A 15,784-nucleotide genomic window follows, 5' to 3' on the forward strand; every position below is an offset into this window, starting at 1 on the left:
ACTCGACGATCCAAAAATGTCAGCGTGTCTTTCGATAAACGATTCAATAGAAATGACTTTTTCACCTTGAAAATTTTACAGATTGTTCGAAAAATTAATGCACAATTCACCCGACGCCGTGCCTTCTGATCAACGATGATATAGGAAGGGCTTTTAAAATCACGAAATAATTTTCGTAATCTTAATTAAAGCACGAAAAAACAAAAAAGGACACTCGAAACGCGAATAATCCTGCAAGGCAAACGAGCTGCCCCACCGTCCACAATTGACTCACTAACAAAAAATGTTGTTGATTTTCCTAAGAATATTTTTTAATGTTTAAAAAATGTTTTTTTTTTCAACTAGGCCATTGCCAATATTTTTCAAATTTTATGTCAAAATTGGTTCGAAAAATCAGGGGGCAAAAAAAAAGTTTTTTCGTGAAACTTGAAAATGTCAATGCAAAAAGAAGTCTAACTAACTCAGACCAATCTAAAATGCCTTCTCTGCATTGATAATATAACTTAATATAATAAATTTAGCACCGCGAAAACTTTTTTTTTTCTCGCAAAAATAAAATTTTCTTCAATGCTTAGAAATTTTGGAAACTAATGATTGCAAAACAATTGGATAGGTGTATTATGCATTTTACAACACATTCACAATTCATTCAAATGGTTGATACCGTCGCCTGTAATTTGATTTTTTTTTTCACTTTGTTTTTTTGCCCCCTTTCGATATTGGTCAGAGTCGAGGGATATATCAAAAAATATTTGCAACGGCCTTATGGTCTGCTCAATCATTAGATTTCAAATTTCATGATGATTTTTTTTTATAAGTCAATCGTCCCTTCATATTCAGAACAGTTTACAGTACTACAATACTTTAAAAAACATGAGAAACCGACATAATAACACAACTCGACATTTTTAAAGTTGATGTCAAACGCTTCATTTTCGTCAAGGTATTCCCAGTTAACTTAATCGGAGTTCTGGAACGGAATTCAATTCGAATCGTGTATGTATCGGTTGTTGCGTTTGAAACGGAATACATTAACGATTCGAATTGAATTCCGTTTCAGAATTCCGATTGAGTTGACCGGGTTTGGGCTCCCCGAACACTCCTCAATCGACAGAATTAAAATTTAGTGAATTCCCTGTTAATAAATAAAATTAAACATTTCGGGTGCAAATGGTATAAAATCATCGTATCCATGCGAACTCACGTTTATCTGTGGGGGTGGCAAAAATAAGGTGGTGTGCATGGTTGCTTTTGATGATTCCATACCATTCATACTCGTAATGTACAATTATTATTTATTTATTTATTGACAGGGAATTTACTAAAATTTATATCTGTCGATTGCAGCGGGTTCAGCGAGCCAAAATCTATCATATCTTGACGAAACTGAAACTTTAAAAATGTCAAGTTGTGATATTAACGCAATTTGTTGCAACTTTAAAACTAGTTGTAAAGTTTGTAGGAGTCATAAAGACTCTTGCTAGCTGGAAAATTAAGGAAAAAACAAGTTTTTCGTAAAACATTATGGCCTCAAGGAGTAGAAGGTTAAAATTTAGAATTTATGACTCCCTCACTTCATCTAGATGATGCTGCATTCTTTTGAAAGGCGAAATACGCTTTGATTTGACCAAAGAATTAAATAAATTCAAGCCTCAAGATGCAAACTATGTACTTAAAATTCAAGCATTTATGATATAAATCAGAGTAAAAAACATGAGCCAAATATCAACTAGTCCAAACTTGTTCTGCTAGAAGGCAGAATACCAAATTAATAAAAAAGTGACTTTAATCAGAACAAGTTCAAGTCACCTAACCAGATTCTCTCGGACTTCACAACCTACGACAACATCGAATCGATTGATGTATATTTTCGCAAGGATTAGCACATTCTTTCGTCTCATTACAATCATTCATTCTGTCAAAAAGAAGAGAGCAAAAAATGATTCCGGCAAGGACCCGCGTCGTACAACCTACAGAGGAGTTGATTCAAGTTCAAGATGCAGCTAAGCCAGCTTCACACGTGGGGTGTTCCGACGTCGTTTGTCGTTTGGCAATGATCGGACACTCAGTGGCGGTGACCAAAGTGATTTAGATGATTCTGCAATTGAATTTCGCTAAATCACTGCCGCCTAAACCAGCAGGTGCTTGGAGTGCGATATGCAGTCGCACTATAAAGCTGACTTGTGACGGAATAATTACTGTCAAGTGTAGTTTTACGCTAACGAGCACACATTTTTTTTTTCAACGAGACAGCCCAGCTGAGATGGGTGTTTGACCGGTTAATTGCCCATGTTAGTAGTTGAGGGGACAAACACTTTCGATTTGTGTAGAGATTGATATATGCTTTGGCAGTTGCCCCAGCCTCACGCGTGGTCGTTAGAATGAAGTCGTTAATTTGAGTGCATTAATGTCTGCTACTACAACTATACTATGTTTACTATTCTAATTCATATGCAGATTGATCGACGTAAACCCGCAGGGACGACAAGTTTCATTCATAAAAAAATACAAAATCATCAATCAGTGTAAGTGCTGACAAATTGTTCCTTGAATGTGATTGCTCAATCAAAAGAACGTAATGTGCAATGGCATAATCAACCTGTACTTTAGTTATTGCATGTCTAAGGAACGTAGAATTGTAATCGGAAATTTCACTTCAATCTGCGTGTTTGCTGGTGCAACCTTTTTTGAAAATATCTTCATCACTACTTTTTTACCAGTTTTTTTTTTTATAAAATTAGCAAGTAGAGCTATCTAAATTTTAAGTGTTATGATGAAATTTTAAAATTCTACTGCTAAACTATTCTAATTAAAAAAAAGTTATCCCAAATAATCCCAAAAATTTGCGATATACCGTTAAATACTCCACGAATCTTAAATTATTTTTTTTCTTTGTGTGTAATTTTACCACAACTTAAGACAATGCAAATTTGATTTCAAGGTATTGTCCCCCTCCACTTCAAAATTCTCCCGAGAAATATTGCTAAAACTTAAAATCGAAAAATCGATTATAAAGCATTTAGAGCGTTGAAGCATTGAGGCTTTTTATAAATTTTAAATTTTGGGACTAAAATAGACAAAAAAAAATTAAACAAATTAATTGAAATTTTGATATTTTTTTACAGGAGCGTTACTGTTACATTATTGTTTAATTTCAAAAATTAAATATGGCTTGAAATTTCAAACTTATTATTATTTATTTGACTTCAATAGGTTGAATCAGTTAACCCTCTAGTGCCGAATTTTTTTTTCTATTTATTTTTTATTTTTCCGTCTTCAGGAGGTCATTATGAGCAACTTTTGTTCTACGAAAACTTTACTTCTATTGTTTTATGTTTTTCTTGTTTTATGTTTAGTCTTTTAATTCGCATTTATCTCGATTAGTTAATGTTTGTTTTTGGCAGTATCTGGCCTATTCTACCACCTCCTACAATTACATTTTGCCTAAATTTTCTAAAATTTTAAGAGTTCTTCTTTCCAATGCTTTTTAAAGATCAAAAATTGGTTGAAAAATGGATTTCTGGCGAATTTTTAGATCGAACCCCGTCTAGAGGCAGGGTTCGGTTGTAGAGGGTTATTATCTAATTGGTTTACCGTCATCTGGAGCGAATCGGGACACATGGGGTGAATCGGGACAGCAGTTTTGGCAGTGTTGCAGCCTAATATTTTAGTTATTTAAAATGGTTTCGGTTAGACCAGATTCAGAGCAACAAAATGTGTTCATTCTTTCCCAAATTTGAAGCTTTAAGGTGCTCTAAAACGTGCTGTCCCTATTCAGACTGTAGTCCCGATTCGTCCCAGTTGACGGAACATAATTTAATAAAAGACAACGAAAATTTAACTATTGCGGAGTGTCGTTTCCTAACAGCAATTCATGTGAAAAAATAATTTAAATAAACCACTATTGGTAGAAGTTAAACGCCCTTAACTAGCTAAGTAGTAAAATATCTCTAACTTCGTCGAGTCTACACAATTCCGACAACCGAACGTGACCATAGAAATTGATCCGGCAAGGAACCTTTCTCTAGCCGCAACCTCCACTGTCGGAGTTAAGTTCCCGTAACAACCGAGTGTTGACCGCAGAGAAACGTGAAAGTTCACCCGGAGTAAAAAATCCCTGGTCCGCGTTAGTCTACAACGAGCCGATAAGCCACGACGTGACGATTGAATAATCACCGTTCATCGAATGGTTGAATTAGCTGGTTGGTTGTTTCCAACCTATTAACGGCTCATTTTATAATTGGCTTGTGCAGGCACTTGACGATTCCGTAGAACCGTACCCGTGTGCTAAGTGCCAGTGCCAAACCCTTCTGTGAACAACAACAACAGAAAAAAAGCATCGATTGGCTGAGCCAGATAAAATCGACTGCGACTGTCGATGATCAGCGGGCTGTTGGTGGCCTTCGAAGGTTAGACATCACCAACGGGGTACCGGCGGCGGACAGCAATCACGCCAACGCTTCCGGATATCTTCCAGTTGTCAGCCGGGGTTGACGTTAAATTATTGCCTTTGAAAAAAGACTTTGCCGTTAGTGAATGGCTGAAATGTTCCTTTTGTATATTTCTAAGTAATTATTTAATACCTAAGTCATTATTTAATGAGTAATTATTTAATACCTTTCCATTTTTTGTTCTTGTTTTTCAGGGTCGCACCTTTGCAGCGCTCATCAAAAACTTTCTCCAGCTTTCTGGACCGTTGAACGACACGTACTTGCCGCTGTACAATACTGATGAAGGAAGTAAGTACTAAGTAGAATCAATACTTGATCACTCGATATTAGCTGATAAAAACCCGACCGAACAACAGTTTATTAAACTTAGTGATCCTAATTAGGTACTTAGAATGGTATACAGGTCTTTGGGTTCCTTGGCCGAAATAATTAGACCCGTATTTTTTTGTTTGGCCATAAGGGTGACCTACATCGTGCTAGGGTGGTTCAAAAATGGCAATTTTCGTCATTTTTCACAAAAAAACGCTTTAAAAAACTCATATCTCCGCGCCATTTCATCCGATTTAGCTGTCTTAGACGCAAAAGAAAGGTGATGAGTTTGGCTATTTGGGAAAAATAGTAAGAAGTTTAAAAAATCTAGCTTAACATTTGAAAAAGTCGTATGAAAACTTATAATGGCGTTTTGACCGTGTCTGGACCAAAGAGCCTATGTCTGAAAATATTTTTATCGGATTCCTCGGAAAATTCGACACGACTTTTAAAATATTGGCGATGGCGAACCGTACGTTTCCGAGATACGATTTTTTCAAAATAAAAACTGAGTTTTTCGACGCGCCACGCGCAAAAACAGGAAAATGACGTAAAGTGAAAGCTTTTTTCGGTATAACTGCGATAACTTTTAAATTTCATCGGTGACCTATACATGTTTGGGTATCAAAATTTTCGTAATTGAAAGACGCCACTTTTGGTACCCAAACATGTATAGGACATTGCTGAAATTTTGAAGTTATCGCAGTTTTAATGAAAAAAGTTGATTCTTTATTATTTTCACTTATTTTAATAAATTAATAACTGCGACTTTATTTAAAAAAATACTTATAAATGGCTATAACTTGAAAACGGTGCAATTTATCAAAATTTCACTAAAGTACTTTTTGATAGCAAATTTGATTTTACATCGAAAAACGAAGTTGAAATTTTTTTTTTTTAAACAGTATTGACTCATAAATTCATAACTAGGTCAACGATTTTTTGCACAACCTGGAAATTTCTGAAAAGTTGGCATTTGATGTCTACTAAAACATATCGAAAAATTAAAAAAAAATTAACGTTTAAAATTTTTATCAGTGTAGTCCTTATCCATATCTACAACTTTGCAGAAGACATCAAATCGATCAAATATTCCTTCAAAAGGTTCAGATTTTTGAATTTTGTATGGACAGCTGCCAAATTTGTATGGAAAATTATATGGACAAACTAATGGTACCAAATGGCTTCTTTGGGCATACCGAAGGCACCAAAAAAGTTTCAGCCGAATTAAAAAAAAATCGAATGGCCGAAATCTGAGAAAACTTCTCCTTTTTCAAAAAAAAAAGGTAAAAAAATTGAAGTACGTGATTTATTTTTTTTACAAAAATCTCTATTTAAAAAAAATTAAACTCGTCGGCAAAATGTTGGTTCATACTTCTGAATGGCTTGAAAGATGCGTGGTTTGTCCCTTTAAACATAAAAAAAATAAAAACAAAAAAAAATGGATTTTTGGAAATTGTTTTTTTTGTGGAAAAAGAGATTTCATTTTTTTTACAAAAATCTCTATTTAAAAAAAATTAAACTCGTCGGAAAAATGTTGGTCCATACTTCTGAATGGCTTAAGAGATGCGTGGTTTGTCCCTTTAAACATAAAAAAAAAACAAAAAAATGGATTTTGGGAAACTGTTTTTTGTGCAAAAAGTATATCAAAAAATCACAATTTTTCCGTGTACCTATTTTTTCTGAATACCTACAACTTTGCCGAAGACACCAAATCAGACACAGGTTACCAAAAATAGTGCATCGATTTTCAAATTTCAGGCTTTTAAGTGCTCTAAAACCTGCTGTCCCTATTCAGACTGTAGTCCTGATTCGCCCCAGATGACGGTACCATTTTTGTATGGACAGCTGCCAAGATTGTATGGAGACTTGTATGGGTGAACCAATGACACAAAATGGCTTCTTTGGTCATAGGGTAGGCCCCCACAAAGTTTGAGCCAAATAAAAAAATATAAGTAAAATCCACTTCTGGGTTTGGAGGAGAATTGCTCGTAAGAACAATTTACTGATGAAACAGTTTAGTCAGAATTGCTCATGCAACCTGATGCTTTTTTTAACTAAAAATGTGATTTTTTTTTTTTTTTGGGTTGTGGACGGTTTGGCCATTAATTCACCAAAAGGTGTCGTAAAATTAAAACAAAACTAACAATAAAAACGACAATATCCATTTTTATTTTCAGGAAAAGTGTACAACGCCACACTGGAGACGGTGAAGAAGTCGTTTCCGCAGTATATCCGTGAGCTCGAGGGAACGGCCGACGGTGCTCAGGTCGAGTTCCACAAGGTATGATGTCAGACATTGTAGTTCCGGCAATGTTCACGTTTCGATGTTTGAAGAAACGAGATTGTGTTTTATTTTATCACCAGCCTTTTTGAATAATCGCTAGAATTAATTAATTGTGCTGATTGAGTTGACTTACTACTTTGGCATCAGTACTTTTAAGGAATATACAAACAGTTCATAAATATTCCATTTTTAATCATGAAACTATGCTTTGAATGTTGTCTTCATTTCAAGAGTAATTGATTTACACCTAAATTGAATGGCACTTGAGCTCATTTAGTGTTAATTGTCGTGAGTTATTTGGGCTTGACTCCTTATATTGGAACACTCAGCAGATTTTTTTTTTATTTCTGAAGCGATTTTCAATCATAATTTCAAATAAATCACTCTGCACCCTCAACATATCAATTACGTCAATTACTTGCCATCAATCTCACTTAGTAAAATAAATACAAACCGATCTGATGAATTCAGCAGTGTCAATTACGCGTCCTGGGACATATATTTATCAATGCGCGCGTAATTCCGCGGCGCTTTACTGAGCACCAAAGCAGAGTGTGACAGAGCCAATTATCCAATTATTGTTATTTATTAGCGAGTCGATCGGGGGGGATCGACGGAATACTGTGCTGTGAGCATGCAGCGCCGGTTGAAGGGGTGGCGGCCGAACGTCTAGCCAGTGGCTAGTCTTAACTTAAAGTGTGACTAATGTGGGGGTTTTCGTGCTGTGTAGGCTTACTGATGGACCATTATTATTTTGACTAATTGATAGTTGGGAAGCATGGCAGATTAAGATGAAATTTTAAAGGTACTGAAAGCCATATATTTGTAATTTTGCTTTGTAATTTTATTATGAGTTCCTTGTGTTTTCTTTTAACCACAAAATGTTGGAAAAAGCATCGTTAACAATTAAAACTCTTGCCGTTCTACGCATAATTGATCCATGTTCGAAAAAGTGCAACTGAGTAGATCGCGATTGAAATTTTGGACTTAATGTTTGTTCAATTTGTATGTCTACTACACTGAAAATACGCCACACATTTTATTCAAGTGCCCAAACACATGAATGATTGAATAAAGCCACATTATAGATTTAATTGGTTTGTGTTTCAACATCAATCCAAATCACAATCAAATGCAATTGTTTGTGCGATTGACTTTTTGGTATTTTTTGACACGTTATTTTCATTCGGGTGGCTCATGCTTTTTAAGTGTTTTGCTTATAAATTTGTCCCACTGTCTTGAACTATTCAAAGTGATGAGGAAAACACATGAAAATGATCTTAAGATCTACACAAAACAAGCACTATTCAAAGTCAACGTGATTTTCCACTTGAATTTAATGTGTTTCACTGATTGATTTTAGCGCGACTTTTATCGATGGCTAGAAGCGAGGCTAGAACGAGTAGCACAAAAAACTCTCCCGTTTTCAACTGGCCGGCCGGCGCAGTGGTAGCGTGCACGACTAGCAAGCGAGAACCTGTATATCGCTTGTACGTACTATTATTTTTCAACACCATTTAAAATTCAAGTGTTTGGCTATTAAAATTATTTCATGGCCAATAACCGCAATTTCGAGTGTTTTGCGATTGATATTTGAGTGTTCAGTACTGCAGGGTCAGATCATGTGCGAAACACTTCGATGCGCTGTGTGAGTTTTGCTCAGTGTAATAGTTCTTTACACAGTAAAAAAAATCATGGCAATATAACATCTGGGAAGTGGTACATCTTTTATGTCAGAAATTTTTTTTACACTTTTTCAGTCTAAATTGAGGTAATATTACAACATTAAAGAGATAATATTCTACCTTCCAAAATTACACCTTCCAAAATATCATTATAACATTTTACTGTGTAAAGAATGATTTGTTTGTCTCATGAAAGAGGAATCAAAATAAGAAGACATTTATGGGTTTAAAATACACTCAACCCCCGGTGGTTGGTCACTTTTTCGTTTGACACTTTTTTAGTTTGTACCCCGTTGGTTGGTCAAAATCAAACTAAAAAGTGACGAACTGTCACTTTTTACACGGCGCTCACGCACACTATCAAAACAAACGTTTGGTAGTGAGTGTGAACTCCGTGTAAAAGGGGTGTCAAACTAAAACGTGACCCCGTTCGTTTGACAACAGTTGGTGTCAAACCTTCGGGGTTTGAGTGTATAATAAACATCTGCTAAAAATAGTAGTTTATGCAACAAGGTGCAAAAAGAGGATTTTTTCAGCACGAGTCGTACATTTATCCAACGAGGTTCACCGAGTTGGATAAATACGACGAGTGCTGAAAAAATCAAGTTTTGCAACGAGTTCCATACAACATTTTTTGCAATTTCGAAAAACACCCATTGAGTGAAATTTTAAGTCGAATTTTCATGTATTTTGTCAATAAATCGTTTAAATCAAAAAAAATGTTGAAAAGTGTTACTTTTCGAAACAAGTGCTGAAAAGTTCAACTTTTCAGCACCCATTTCAGTGCTGAAAAGTAGAACTTTTCAGCATTTATTTTGAAAAGTGTTGCTATACGATTCTGTTATTTTTGGTACAGAAAAGTAGGCTATTTCGTCGTTCAAGAATGACAGGAAAAGTAAGTAGTTTCACGACGGAATTGCAAAAAAGATTTTTTTGTCATAAGAAGGGTGTTTTGATCTGAAGGATTTTTTCTCATTTGAAAATGGATGAAACGCTTAAAATTTCTAGTAATTAGAAAAACCATTCTGAACATTTTTGAATATTTGCAAATATGGCATTTTTGGGCATAATTAAAAGAATGGATGGAAGAATTTGAATAATAATTAACATTGCACATCCATTACTGATTTAAAACATAGATCACTTAAAAAAAAAAACATGCAGCATTTGCAACAATTTGCATAATCGATCTTCAAACACCCCCTGTGGCCATATGATTTATGAGTCCCTCAATCGTGCTCAGCTCGCTCTTGCACTTGAACTTGAACGCCAGCCAGCCCCGGTTCAGCAGACAGTTCTGCACCACATGCAGTTCATTCGCATGTTATGATCGCTGGCGCAAAACATCAATTCACACCTCCCACTCACCTTAGACGTCGCGACGCCATCGGCGTCGGCCGGCAATTAAATTCCAATAAAAAAATCACCCTTTAATCGGACCCGTGTGAATGCACTTGGACTAATTACGCGAGCTTAACCTAACCTTATGATTTCGATTTGCTTCTCACAGCTGTTCCTGCTGCACATGGACGATATCTTGCCGGTGGCCGTCGAGGGCCGGAACAGCATCAACCAACCCATTGGATGTTCGACCATCTGCGTCAACGAGCCCGATTGCGTAAGCAACTGCTTGTTGCAATTAGGAAGGAATGTTAAAACTGATGCAAAAACTCTTTTCATTCAGGAAATCCTGGCCCACACGGAAGACGCGCTGAGCGAGGTGCTGAACCATTACTACTTCGTTTCGGCTCACATCGTGTCGGACTCTCCCCAGGGTCGCTACAACGTAACCGAGGAACGCTTCACGTCACTCTGCTACGCTGGACACCTGCCGGGCTACACCATGAACTACAACCATCACGGGCTGGTGTTTTCAATCAACACGCTGAGTGCGGCCCGTCTTCACGGCGGTAAAACTCGTACGTATTTGGGCTGGTTGGGGTCGTGTGCGCTCACTAATCCTCGATGTTCGTTACAGCTCGACACTTTATTACACGTGCTCTGCTGTCGGCGGAAAACTTTGTCCAAGCGCAACAAATTCTGCGAGATAACGGAGTTGGAGCTGCCGACGGGTGTTCGGTTAATATGACCTTCTTGAAGTGAGTTCTCTGAGCAATAACATTTTCAAAATGCATTACTTATAGCCAAAAATTTTTACAGGCAAGAAGGTGACCGCCTGTTCCACAACGCCGAGATGGGCCCGGCCGAGCGGGACCAGTCCCAGCTGAACATCCTAACCGTAAGCCCCGGCGAGTACAGTACACACGCCAACATGTATCTCCGGCTGCCGGTGCCCGAGGTGAATGGCCTTATAATCGATTCCAGCGTGGAACGTATGAAGACGTTTAACGCGTTCAAGGCGCCAAAAACGCTGAACGACGTGATCCGGATGCTGGGCGATCAGAGCGCCCAGGAGCACACCGTATTCCGCGAGAAGGACGCCAAGGACATCATCAAGACGGTGTGCGTGGGAATCTTCGACTGCAAGCGCCGCACGTGGTCACTGTACTCGGACAATCCGAAGTTTAATGCGCCCCTCGTGGTGATGCCGCTGGTGATCAAGGATTAATTCTTTTTTTATTGTTTTAATTATAATTTCGGATTCGAAGGGCTTTGTGCATTTAAGGAACACAGTACACACACCATTTTGGAGCCATTTAGGCCAAGACAACGTCTACGGGACGCACGTTGTTTGTTCAGATGGAATACTTGAACATTGTTTTATTATCTATTCGTTATATTTATAATTAAAGTATATGCTAGCTTTACGCAGTCCGTGTTGAGTGTTTACTGAAATAAAACAAAAAGAAATTCATTTTGATGTACATTTACAATAAAAGATTTCACAGCTCGATTTTTGATAGCAGCATTTTTAGTTTTTTTTATTAACATTTTAACTCCCAACCCCCCAAAAAAGTTGGAACTCGCGAACAAAACAACCAATCGGGACGATTCTTTTTTGAGTGAATTGTAAGGATGTCTAGGTAACTTTGTGCGGCGTGGTTGAATGGTTACGCTGTTCGCTTTGTAAGTGGATGGTCATGAGTTCGATTCCCATTTGCTCCTGCCTTCTATCAAATGAGGAAGTAAAAGGTCGGTCCCGACCTTAGTTGTTGTTAGGCCGTTTAAACATTCCAGGTGTAGTACAAACAACACACCAAACCAAGCCTGCTCTAGTGAAGTCGCTTGTCGTCAGTTCGAATCCTGGGGTAGAAGGTTCCTTGGAGTAAAAAAAATCAAAGGACATTCAACATCAGTCAAACAGCGAAAAAAAAATCCCTGATATCCCCTATCACATAAACTTTCCCTAGAGAGTTTACGATCGATAAATTCAAATCACGCAACCGCGGATTTTTGTTTCTCCAACTTTCACGATAACGTCTTCAGTTTGCTAAACAACAATGCTGTTAATCGATGAATCAACGTCATCGATGTCGTTGATCGTTGATTTAAACGTAATCGTAATCGCAGCCATCGTTGATTTAATCGTCAACGTCAACGGAGTCGTTGATTTAAACGGCGTTGATCAACGCGTTGATTATCGATAATCAACGAGTTGATCAACGGCGTTCTATTATAGTTTTCTAGAGTTTTATGAGGAAAGAACGATTTTTTCATAAATGTATTGATTGGGAAACATTCTCAAATAGATGTGACATGGTTGTTCCGGGATCCGGGTGTACCAAGAGTGACCGGATTTTAAACCGAAATTTAAGCCTTAGCTAATTACTGGTCACTTTCATCTCCACTTTGGTTCCCAAGTCCAACCAGGATTTTTCTTATGTAAATGACACCGAGGACGGACGGGAACCGAGATATGGTCGGATTAACACCGGAATTATTGTTCCGGCGGGTTCAGTAAGAGTCTCGCATGGCTAAATAACGACAGAATTTGTTTTTCTATGATACAATACTGAATTGACCGCATGACCCATGTTCCAGAACCCAGATTGAGATCGGCCAAGATGTCAAACTTCATGACAGACCGGAGTAGCCTACTGTTGGTGATCAATGAGTTTCGATTGAACCCCACGAGAAAAATCTTTCGTGTGGTGCCGAAAACCGATCGCAGTAGGTCATAAATATTTTGTTTACTCTTTGAATACTAGCAGGTAGCTACTCCGGTCTGTCATGAAGCTTGACATCTTGGCCGATCTCAATCTGGGTTCTGGAACATGGGTCATGCGGTCAATTCAGTATTGTATCATAGAAAAACAAATTCTGTCGTTATTTAGCCATGCGAGACTCTTACTGAACCCGCCGGAACAATAATTCCGGTGTTAATCCGACCATATCTCGGTTCCCGTCCGTCCTCGGTGTCATTTACATAAGAAAAATCCTGGTTGGACTTGGGAACCAAAGTGGAGATGAAAGTGACCAGTAATTAGCTAAGGCTTAAATTTCGGTTTAAAATCCGGTCACTCTTGGTACACCCGGATCCCGGAACAACCATGTCACATCTATTTGAGAATGTTTCCCAATCAATACATTTATGAAAAAATCGTTCTTTCCTCATAAAACTCAAGAAAACTATAAAAGAACGCCGTTGATCAACTCGTTGATTATCGATAATCAACGCGTTGATCAACGCCGTTTAAATCAACGACTCCGTTGACGTTGACGATTAAATCAACGATGGCTGCGATTACGATTACGTTTAAATCAACGATCATCGACATCGATGATATAAACGCCGTTGATTTCAACGATTAACAGCATTGCTAAACAACATGCACGTGTTAAAAGTTATTGTTGCTTCCATAATTTTTTATTACATTTTTTTGATAGTTCGAAATTTACTTAAAGTGTTTTTAGGCCGATTAATTCCAGTTTGAGAACTTTGTTTAAAAAGTAAAATTATTTATTTTTCCTCAAAAATATTCATCATTCATCATTCTGAGTATCTTGTGGCATTAAATTTTTGTTTTTATTTTTTTAAATTTATATTACCGTCATCTGGGGCGAATCGGGACTACAGTCTGAATAGGGACAGCAGTGTTTAGAGCATTTAATGGTTTTAAATTTGGAAATGGATGTATAAACATTTTGTTGGTCTGAGTCTGTTCTAACCGAAATCAACCAGAAAAATCAAAATATTGTGCTCCTACATGGTTGAAACTGCTGTCAAAATTCGCCCCATGTGTCCCGATTCACCCTAGTTGTCTTGTAGTGTCCTAGTTTGAGTATACATTAACTTTTTTTGTTGTTGTTGAAAGTGTGTTGTTAGATAGCAAGGAAAGTATCCAGGTTTTTAAGCGAAGATGGCGTTCGAATTGTGAACGCCCGAATTGTCAAAATCGCGCAGTAGCACCAACATTAGAAAAAAAGTATGGCTGTCATGCCCTGGCACACTTTTTTCGTAATGTTGGTACCACTGCATGATTTTGACATTTCGGGCGTTCACCATTCGAACGCCATCTTCGCTTAAAAATCTGGATAGGAATATATCTGGCACCTTATGTTGGTAAATCAGTACGTTGACGTTCTATTTTTGTTTCAGACAATGTCTCCAGCTGTAAATGAACAAATTATAATTGAAAAAAATATCAATTTCAGCATTCCCGGCACATAATCTACGAACCTTCCCCAACCACGTGTTGCTTCGTAGAATCAAGTCAACTTCCGCGCTCCGAACCAACCATATGCCTTCGTCGATTTTTATTTTGCGCCTCTCTTCGTCGACTCAAACGTCACTCAAACTCGACCCAAACAAAATCCCGTATCATCGTCGCCGCAGCCGCAAAGTGATTTAGCTGCTGTTAATTTTTGCAAGTTTTCGCTGTAGATTCCCCTTGAAACGCAACCATGTCGGCCAGATACGACCGCGCCGTGACCGTGTTCTCCCCGGATGGCCATCTGCTGCAGGTGGAGTACGCCCAGGAAGCAGTCCGGAAAGGATCCACCGCCGTGAGTAGACTAACCTCAAACTTGCGTTGTTTTGCTTGTCATTCCGGAATCTGAGCTGGTTAATTCGCTGCTTGCAGGTCGGTGTCCGCGGCAAGGATGTGGTCGTGCTGGGTGTGGAGAAGAAATCGGTGGCCAAGCTGCAGGAGGAACGAACTGTTCGGAAGATCTGTCTGCTGGATGACCACGTAGTGATGGCCTTTGCCGGTTTAACTGCCGACGCTCGAATCCTGATCAACCGGGCCCAGGTCGAGTGTCAAAGCCACAAGCTGAACGTAGAAGACCCGGTCACGCTCGAGTACATCACCCGGTTCATTGCTGGGCTCAAGCAAAAGTACACCCAGAGCAACGGACGACGTCCGTTCGGTATTTCCTGCCTCATCGGAGGCTTCGATTACGACGGTCTGCCGCACCTCTATCAGACGGAACCCTCGGGAATCTACTACGAATGGAAGGCCAACGCCACTGGGCGATCCGCCAAAACGGTGCGAGAATTCCTGGAAAAGTACTACACCCCAGAACTGGTCGAGTCCGAAGAGGGAGCCATCAAGTTGGCCATCAAGGCCCTGCTGGAGGTGGTACAGTCCGGCCAGAAGAACCTCGAGGTGGCCGTCATGAAGCGGAACCAGCCGATGCAGATGCTCGACGCGGAAACGATCGAAAAGTACGTCGCGATTATCGAGAAGGAAAAGGAGGAGGAAGCGGAAAAGAAGAAGCAGAAGAAGTAAACGGGGAAGGACGTTGCGCGCGGTAAGGATTCTGGTTCTTCTTGCATTGATTGAAACACACTACATTTAAAAGGTATCGAAGTAATTACAATTTGGAATAAATGATTGCTTTTTGCGGTTACAGAACTGTGAGGATCAGTATAAAACAAACGGCTGGTGGAAAAATGTTGTGCAAATTATCCGAACGTCCTTCTGTTTATGGTAAGATTAAAATCATATAAATTTTCAAGTATTTTGAATCAAGACTAAAAAAAAAATATTGTTTTCGAAAATTTGTTGCTGAGACATCGTCATTAGAAAATGGAGGGATGTTTGGGTTAGACTTCGAAAACTTCAATTTTCCTATTTCTTTTTCTCTTTTTTCTTTAATGTTTCGCAGAAAATGTTAGGGCAAATTTTGTGAACTTTTAAAAATTTATA

At 38.4% G+C, this 15,784-nt stretch overlaps 2 protein-coding genes across 2 annotated transcripts in view; both read left to right on the forward strand.

Annotated features, from left to right (window-relative positions):
- Positions 1-11,504, forward strand: part of LOC120412464 (uncharacterized) — a 28,685-nt gene extending 17,181 nt beyond the window's left edge. Inside the window, exons 3-8 of the mRNA XM_039572942.2 lie at positions 4,646-4,739; positions 6,941-7,044; positions 10,243-10,350; positions 10,417-10,651; positions 10,711-10,831; positions 10,893-11,504. Coding sequence (XP_039428876.1) covers positions 4,646-4,739; positions 6,941-7,044; positions 10,243-10,350; positions 10,417-10,651; positions 10,711-10,831; positions 10,893-11,301 — 1,071 coding nt within the window. The 3' untranslated portion in view covers positions 11,302-11,504. The remainder of the gene's footprint in view (positions 1-4,645; positions 4,740-6,940; positions 7,045-10,242; positions 10,351-10,416; positions 10,652-10,710; positions 10,832-10,892) is intronic.
- Positions 11,505-14,381: 2,877 nt separating this feature from the next.
- LOC120412889 (proteasome subunit alpha type-7-1) lies at positions 14,382-15,514 on the forward strand. The gene is made up of 2 exons (XM_039573520.2): positions 14,382-14,639; positions 14,717-15,514. Exons 1-2 carry the CDS (start codon positions 14,538-14,540, stop codon positions 15,362-15,364), a joined length of 750 nt encoding a protein of 249 aa, XP_039429454.1. The 5' UTR covers positions 14,382-14,537; the 3' UTR covers positions 15,365-15,514.
- The last annotated feature ends 270 nt before the right edge of the window (positions 15,515-15,784 follow it).

This window comes from Culex pipiens, chromosome 1, assembly GCF_016801865.2.
Source record: "Culex pipiens pallens isolate TS chromosome 1, TS_CPP_V2, whole genome shotgun sequence".
Taxonomy (NCBI): Eukaryota; Metazoa; Arthropoda; class Insecta; order Diptera; family Culicidae; genus Culex; species Culex pipiens.